The 8,709-nt window shown below is 36.6% G+C and overlaps 1 protein-coding gene across 2 annotated transcripts; it reads right to left on the reverse strand.

Annotated features, from left to right (window-relative positions):
* Positions 1–467: 467 nt before the first annotated feature.
* Positions 468–7,206, reverse strand: LOC108880357 (protein AMBP-like). Of its 2 annotated transcripts, XR_007812679.1 has the most exons (10): positions 6,890–7,206; positions 6,460–6,605; positions 6,293–6,369; positions 5,984–6,103; positions 5,793–5,894; positions 5,539–5,600; positions 5,386–5,435; positions 2,326–2,402; positions 1,686–1,719; positions 468–907 (listed from the first exon to the last, which is right to left on the reverse strand). XR_007812679.1 is itself a non-coding variant. In XM_051069391.1 (9 exons), exons 1-8 carry the CDS (start codon positions 7,007–7,009, stop codon positions 1,701–1,703), a joined length of 723 nt encoding a protein of 240 aa, XP_050925348.1. In that variant the 5' UTR covers positions 7,010–7,206; the 3' UTR covers positions 468–907; positions 1,686–1,700. The 2 variants fall into 2 exon arrangements, 1 of the variants encoding a protein (XP_050925348.1); XM_051069391.1 differs by lacking the exon at positions 5,386–5,435.
* Positions 7,207–8,709: the final 1,503 nt, after the last annotated feature.

Genomic DNA, 8,709 nt, shown 5'->3' on the forward strand with positions numbered 1-8,709 from the left:
CTAGTATACTAAGGCATAAAAAACTGTCAAACTATAGATAGGTGTCAAAAATCATAAAAAATGTCATAGTATAATAATGAATCGAAAACCACCAAAAAATGTCATACATGGTTAAAAAAATCATAGTATAGCAAGGTGTCAAACACCCTCAAAAAATGTCCTAGTATACTAAGGCATAAAAAACTGTCAAACTATAGATAGGTGTCAAAAATCATAAAAAATGTCATAGTATAATAATGAATCGAAAACCACCAAAAAAGGTCATAGTATAGTAACGCGTCAAGTGCTGTTAAAAATAGTAGTATAGCAAGGTGTCAAAAACCATAGAAAAATGTCAGTAAGGCGTCAATTATGGTTAAAAATATCATAGTATAACTTTTTCTTCTATTTAAGAGCTGTAACCCTAACCATCACCTCTGGCTAAAAATATTCACTTTCATACACTATTAAACAGACCAGCAAAATGCTCAGTGTTCAGAAGTATTTATTTGAGTAAGATAATACTTTATCAGTTCCACGACAGGGAAATTAAGTGCTGCAACAGCAAAAATAGAAAGTATTATATAAACAAGATAGTATATAACAATACAGGACAAACAGGATTACACAGTAACAAATTGGATTTGAGTACTAATATTGCACGTTTGAAATAGCAAAATACCAAAATGAAAATGTAACCCACAAACACTCTGTAGGTATGAATGTGTGTCTGTGGAAAACAAAGGTAAGATGGCTACTTTAAGGTAGTTTCTTTGTCTTAAGACACATGTCATAGTAAGGTGTCCAAAAAAAAATGTTACAGTATAGCAGGACATATAAACAATATTTTCATTTACTGATGAGTTTCTGTAATTAATCTGTCTTCTTGTCTCTGCAGGAGGAGGAGACAACAGCGGCTGAAGTGGACCTGAAGTGGATGAAAGAAAAAAGTATCACAAAGCTGTTAATTTGATAAAAGACTTCTACCAGCTAACTGCTGTAAACAGTGCTGGTTTCCTATTGTTCAAGTGAAAACACGTTTTTTCTCTGCCAACTGTAATTTTTTTTTTCCCTTTCTTAAACGCCATCGAGAATATTCAACAACTGTATCACAAGCAGTTAAATTATCACAAAGATGCTTAGTAGACATATTCATCTTTGGAAAATGTCACTACCTTAACTAACCAACTCCAACAAGTGTTTCCTCTGAAATATCTGTCTTTATCTTTGCTGTGATTTGTTAAGTGTTGTCTGGAATAAAATTGAGTTACATTTCTCCATTTTGTAACCAAAGTTATACAAATTTGTTTTAATTTTCAGAACTACTTTTACAAATACTTTTAAAAGGTTTTACACTCATTGTTCAGACATAGTTTTTAGATTTTTAAATTAATTTCAAAAAGTGTCATATTTATGTTATATTTTAGTTATATATACTTTTAAAATCTGTGTAAAGCAGTTATACTGATGACATTCTGAGTTATCAATTTATTAATTTATTTAAAAGGTTTTTATACTATTATAAACTATGGTGTTAGATTTTCTGTTTTATATATACTTTTCTATGTTTTTTGTAGCTACATTGTTGAAAAATACTAATTAATACTAATTACAACTGATAAGTTACAGCAGCTTTTGTTTGTTGTTATTTTTTCCAGACAAGAAGCTTTAAGGTGTCAGACTGAAAAGAATAAACAAATACTGACCTTCTGGAAATGTCTTCATGTCTGTGTTTGAATTCTGTGGAGAAAAATACAAGAAACATTAATATAAAGATGTGACTTTAACACATCAAAATGAAAGGACAGACTGTTTCTGGATATTGAACTGTCAAAGGATAGAGAAGTAATCTAAATCTACAAAGACTCTCATCTGCTTTAAAGACAATGAGAGCCACAAAGCTAAATATTAAACATGTTCAATATTTCTGATCAGAAATCCTGTTGTGTGGGGAGAACACATGCACTATGAGGATTGTGACATGGAACGGAACGGAAGCACAACAAATTAGATTTTTCATTCATTATTTGTCATGTGTGTGGTCTCACATTTTCTACATCTAGTAGGATTTTAAAAATCTACAGTGTGAGCCAGGCTGGAGTGAGGGAGAGAGATGGAAAGAAAGAGGGCGAAGGAGGGAGAGAGAGAGAGACGGAGAGAGCTGATGTTTAAATTCTTCATTTTCTTTGAACTGTACATTCATGAACTATGTAAAGAAATGTTGATAATGACTGAGGTCTTTTTGACAAATCAAACTATTCAGACTTCAGATCAAATACTGAACATAAACAGTTTAATGTCAGTGCTCTGTGTTGAATAGTTGATGTAAAGCTTTTTGTAAATTACCTGGAGGCCTCAGTCCAGGTCTCAAAGAACTTCTTCATTGTACAAAGACTCTGCAATTGTGGATGAAGTGGTGACACCTGGAGGAAATAAGAAGAGAAACATACAAAGGAAAAAGTTTAATACACCAAAACCTATTCCCGATCAACAGTTTAACCATGAAAACACAGGTTAATTCCCCAAATGTTAGAGAAGTGTCTCAGAAAATGGACTGTTTACGGTTACGTGATGAGAAAAAGCATCACATCTTTAAGAACCAATAACTAAATATCTGGGAAAAACTGACTAAAGTGATTATCCTAAATCTTATATTTCTATATTAATTGTCAACTAATCACTGGAGGAATCATGTATACAGTATCTCACAAAAGTGAGTACAGACCTCACATTTCAGCAACCATTTTATTTTATCTTCTCAGGGGACAATACTATAGAAATGAAACTTGGATATACTGTAGAGTAGTCAGTGTACAGCTTGTATTTAAAATTAGTTTTTAAAAATAATAACAACATAATAATAACAGTAATCTCAGCTGATACACTGTGACCTACTCTTGAGGCTTAAAATTTGTGGAGGAGTTAAGAGTTACAATCTAGTTTTCAAGCTTGTATTTAACACAAAACGGAGCTCAATTAAGTCTTAAACCACCACAAACACATTTCAAGTCAATGCACAACAGGGGATCAATGGACGGCTATGGACCGATTACTACCACAAAGCTACAGAGAGACACAAAATGACAGAGGCAAAAATCTGATCACAATGAGATGCTTAACTACCATGCTGAAACACAAAATGGCCACAAAGAAATGTTAAATGACCTGGAATAGACCCAAGACTACAAAGACACAATACAGCCAGAGACATAATACGATGCAATACCACCGGAAATAGGCACAAAATGATCACATCAACATGATAATCTGCCATACACTGACTTAAAATGACAAAAATGCAGCATAAAATTACAAAGAAGCAGTAAAATGTCTGCAGTGTAATTGCAGGGAGGCAAACAAACTGACTATTAAACAGTTACCATCCTCCACTTTGACCGCAGAAACACACTTGAACCCACGCAAATAAAAACTAAGCCAAACAGGAGACGCCCCAAAGGATCATTAGCGATAAGGCTAATGCTAACGCTCGCCTCTGATGCTAATGCTAAGATCCAGGTGTAAAACAGCCAGGTAGAGGCGCACAATGATATAAAATAACCTCAAATAGCCAGCCACAAACCGAGTCACAATTCATTAATGAAGTTAAAATGACCAGGATGGAACAGAAAATGTCAGTGAAATAAAAACAAACAGGGATTTACCCTTTACCATCAGATAACCACGAGCCCATTGTTTTATCATCTGTCCACACTGGGGGTCCACAACTCATGCCAGGGGCGCCTCAGTCACAGAAACACAAACACGCTCTTTCCTCACGCGATTTAAACAACTGATAACAGAATTAAGCGATATCATTATATGGTAATGCTAATGCTCGCCGCTGATGCTAACGCTAGCCACTAACTGTTTGCCTTACCCTCGCGCCACAGGCCTGTTCAGCGTCCATTCTCACTCGTGTTCGACAAAAAAAGCAGCTCCGGGGTTTGTTTTAGCGTCCAGACCTCGTCATTAACGTCAAAAAGCAGCTCCAGAGTTTGTTTTAGCCTCCAGACCTCTCCGGTAACAGCATTTTCTCACAGCACTGACAAACAGAAGCCGATTTTTAAACTTGGTTTAAATCTGTTTTCCGACTTCGTTTCTCCGCCTCTCAGAAGGTAATGACCAATGAGAAGACACGTTGAGGCCATTGACGACATACGTCAGCTAAAATTGAAAAACAGGAAAACGCTGATTGGTCAGCCCATTCTGGTCCGCCTAGCTACGCCTCTGATTGGTCTTAAAATTCATCCACCGTAAAGACGGAGAAAAGCCTTAAATATATTAGATACCTCAGTGACTAGGAGCTATTCCTGCAGGAGCTTAGTATTCAGGTGGGACACCCAAGTGTAAGTAAGTGCAACCCACTTCTTCAGTTTGGGGGTTGGATGCTTACATACACAATACCGTCAAAAACAGTGACATTGACACTCATTAGACACAACATCATGTCAACATAAACAGAAAATGTTAGCAACTCAGACGCCTTAAGTGGAGATGAAATTCCTACTGGTCCCTGATGAGGAATAAATCATTCATGAAAAGATATCTTAATGGTATGTCAGCAGCTTAAGACTCCATAATTTTTCATTTCTTTGAACTTATTTCACAAGTTTGAAAACTATCATAGGTTCAGTCAAACATGTCCCAGTTGTATTTTCAAACTAGTGTAAAGTACACAGTAAAGGTCACAGACATACACTGAATCACTTTATTTACAAAGCCCCTACATTACAGATTGATTTGGACATACCAAACATATATGTGAAAATACAATAAAACAGTGATATAGTAAAATTTTCATAAGAAATCAGTGTGAACAAAACTGTTATTTTCTTAACTGAGGAAAATGTTCGATATCATCGGTAGCATGACACAATGATTATCTCATGATCTCTCACCGCATAATAGTTAAACTTTTATTAATTTAATTAATTTGGACAGAATTACCATATGTATCATATTATGTACCATATGTGTCATATTATGTTTTACATTTAGTATTTGTACATGCACAGTAAGGGTCTGACATAAACAGAGGGGTGAAAATGCCTGCCATAGTTTATGAAATGACAATGGTGAGGTGCCCAGCTGAGGACCTTTGTTGCAGGTCATTCCACACCTCTCTTTCCTCATTTCCTGTCATCTCTTGCTCTAATAAAGGCATAAAATGCCAAAAATAAATACTAAAAAGACAATGAAATTTAAAATGTGGGTACATAAAATACCCAATTGTATTTGATAGTAGTATTATAGTATAGCAGTAGTAGTAGTAGTAGTAGTTTACAGTTGCACACTACTGCTCCAGTGTGATCTGTGAGAGTCTGAATATTGTGTATTATGAGTAGCATTTTTTTAAATTAAAGAAAAACGTTATAAATACAAGATTTCATATAATGTTGTCCTCACGTGGTCAGATATCCAGAGTCCACAGGTGGCGCCACATTTCTCTTTGTCCTCTTGGGAACAGAAATATGAATGATAGATGTATGAGACACCCACAGCTGGTGAATGATCATCGTTATCACAGACACAGATCTATCTGTCATTTCAGATATGTACCTGAGGCAGTCCCCGTTGTGGAGTGGCGTGGTCTGTCACCGGCTCACCTGGAACACACCCACCTGGGAAGACAGTAAGACGGAGAAAGGGTTTTTGTTCTTCATGTAATTTGTGTTTCAAAAGGAATGCAGTTTTCACACAGCTTCACTGGTACACTAAATGCAGCTATTGTTATTGTAAAATGTTTCACCTGTGAAATAGAATAATTACAGTAATATTACTGCAAGACAGAGAAAACCTAGCAACGAATGTACCTTTGTTCTGATTCATGATGATGGCAGCATCACTCATTCCATGTCGTCTCACCAGTGTTTTGAAGTTGTCCGACACAGCAGGACTCACATCCATAGTTCGACCTGAAGAACACATTTTGCAGACATTCATACAAAATAATACATCATATTGTCATTTGGATGTTTTGATTGATTCGAGAATGGTCACTCACCGTACAGCTTGACTATAGTGGTTGTGTTTCCTGATTGTTTCTCTGTGCTCAGCTGAAGGATCATTGCGTACTCATCATAGTTGGTGTGAACCACATAGGAATCAACATCTGCTCCGAACTCTGTGGAGAGGAAAGTGTCTGCAACATGCTGCATAACGGATCTGTAAAAATGTATTAGAGAGATCTTCCAGGCCTGCTGCATTAAAATTTAACATTACTAAAACCTTGTTAACATTGTATAAAATTTATGGACAGAATCTGCAATTGCTTAAAAAACAATGAGGAGACAAAAGAAGCAGAGAAACATACTGGCAACGTGGTAGAAGAATCGTCCTGGAGTGTTTGTTAGTCCATAATTTCTAGATGTCTGCTGACATGAGCCATTCCTGCACACAGAGACACACACATACATAAGTTACACAGAGTAGAACATATTTTAAATTGTGTGCGTGTGCTGGCGTGGATGTGAGTCTGACCTGAAAGTAGTGGCCATCATTGTGAAGTTGCCGTCAGAAACATCATGTTGCAGAGTCAGTGCAACAATAACGGGGTTTCCCCTCTTGCGCTGCATGTAGTGAGGACAGGTGGAAGCCACTGCCACCTCATACCACTTCCCCATGAACTGGAAGGAACAAGGAAATATACACTGTATATTATAAATAAATGTAATACTCTCTGATACCACCATTTTGACTAGTTAAATAATCATATTTCTACTTGGCAAGTTAGCAAAGAATCACAAAAATTACAGTTTAATAAAATAAATTAAGAAGAGAACACAAAGAACATGGAAGACAAAGAAATATGACACCAGAAACTTTAAGAAGAGTGCTTTTTTTTTTTTTTTTTTTTTTTTTTTTTTACATAAATGAAAGAAATAATAAAATGTATGTGTGAGCCACTCACCCGGTCCAGATCAAAGTCCTCCTGTGTGAGGGTGAGAGTTTCCCGGAGTATATGGGCCCCCTGGAGGGTCCAGGCTGACCCCAGGACCAGCAGCGAAACCAGACTCAGTGCTCTCTGCATCCTGTGAGTCTGACTGACCACCCGAGGCTCTGCTTCTCTTAATAAACCAGTCCCTCCTGCACTGCTACTGCACCAGGTCAAACTGACAAGTGCAAATGTGACTTTTGTAAATTCTCTCCCACAACACCACAGAAAGAAAAAAAAAAAAATTCACAAAACTAAAAGAGCAAAGTTCTGATCATGTCTTTATCGACCTTTGTGTGTGCATGTGCACAAAAGTGTGTTAGTTTGAGTGACTGTGTGTTTGTTGCACCAAATAATCAGCAGTGATTCACTGGACTTCAGAATTTGCAGATAAAACAAACAGCCGATCAATACATGGCAGAATTTTAACAGCTGATAAAAGGCTGAACTGTTTGTCTGCCACAGTGTCACAGTTCTGCTCTTCCACAGTGAGGCTTGAAAATCTATTTAAAAATCTATCAGGATTGGTTCACAGCAGAAACATACTGACATGTGGTGAAATCTGCCCCCTGCTGTTCATATTAGGATCATACACATACTGTAACCCAGCACATCCTTTAGTGACCTATAGCGCTCGCAGTTTGTGCAAACTGTAGATTACACACACATACACTTACACCCAGTGTGGAGGTTTACTTAACTATGTCAACACTATGACATAGCACAATTGATTATATTCAGGGGGCAGTAGTGGAAGAAGTATTCAGATCTTTTTCTTGTTGTGATACCACAGTTCAAAAAGTTGTATTAAAATTAAAAGTATGTGTATTATGTTATTGGATTTTAATAGTTGCTGCATTAATGCACATATCTCTTTAATGTTGACAACTGTATTTATATACGGTACTTAAGTAAAGTCTAATTACTTTCCACCACTGCCATGTGATTAACAGAAAACTCAATGAATTCAATGAATTCAATTGAACTGCCTGATCATGAAAAGAAAGGTTTTATTTAAAAGTATTTGACCGGAAGGCAAAAACCAGCTTCAACAATGAAAAATCTTTTTTAGGGGTTTGGTGATTAAGCAAAAACAAACAATCAAAACAGCAGTGTAATCACATGCTAATATGCTGTGATATTTCAATAAAACCTTTTATTTGACCTGAGGATAACTTTGTTCTTTAACTACATCAACACAGCAGAACAATGAAAATGAAGTACACAAAGGAGGTGATTTATGAATTTCAACAGGCGTTACTTGTTATTTATCATGTTTGTAGCCAGAGTAATGATATTTGCTTTGCTGAAATAAAGTTATTTACCTTGATAGTAAATGCTGGGAAAAAGTGGACTGCAACCTTCATCTCAGGTACATCTGGGAACCTAGAGGAAGTAACAGAAAGTTACTTACAGTGAAGATTTCTCACACACTCCCAAATCCACAGTTAACCACCATGAGTTTTTTGTGTTCCAAAAGAAACAGACCCACTAACGTCCAGATCCGGATGCTGGGCAATTCTCTGTTGGCCAGAAAAAATGTATAGAAATGTATAGAAGAATTAGGAAACTTAACAGTCATTTAATTCTCCCCATTATCTGTATGTGCACATGTATGTACTGTATAGGGGTGTGTGTGTGTGTTACTCCTCTACGTTACCTGCTGGAGGTGGAGTCAGAATAGACTCTCTGGGGAAACCCTGGGACAAGGCGAGGGCTTTAAATCTCTGAATGACATTAACCGCAAGTCTTTGAGAGCGACCTGCAAATTAGTCCAGAGACACATGTAGATCAGT

This window comes from Lates calcarifer, unplaced genomic scaffold (genome assembly GCF_001640805.2).
Source record: "Lates calcarifer isolate ASB-BC8 unplaced genomic scaffold, TLL_Latcal_v3 _unitig_925_quiver_2289, whole genome shotgun sequence".
NCBI lineage: Eukaryota > Metazoa > Chordata > Actinopteri > Centropomidae > Lates > Lates calcarifer.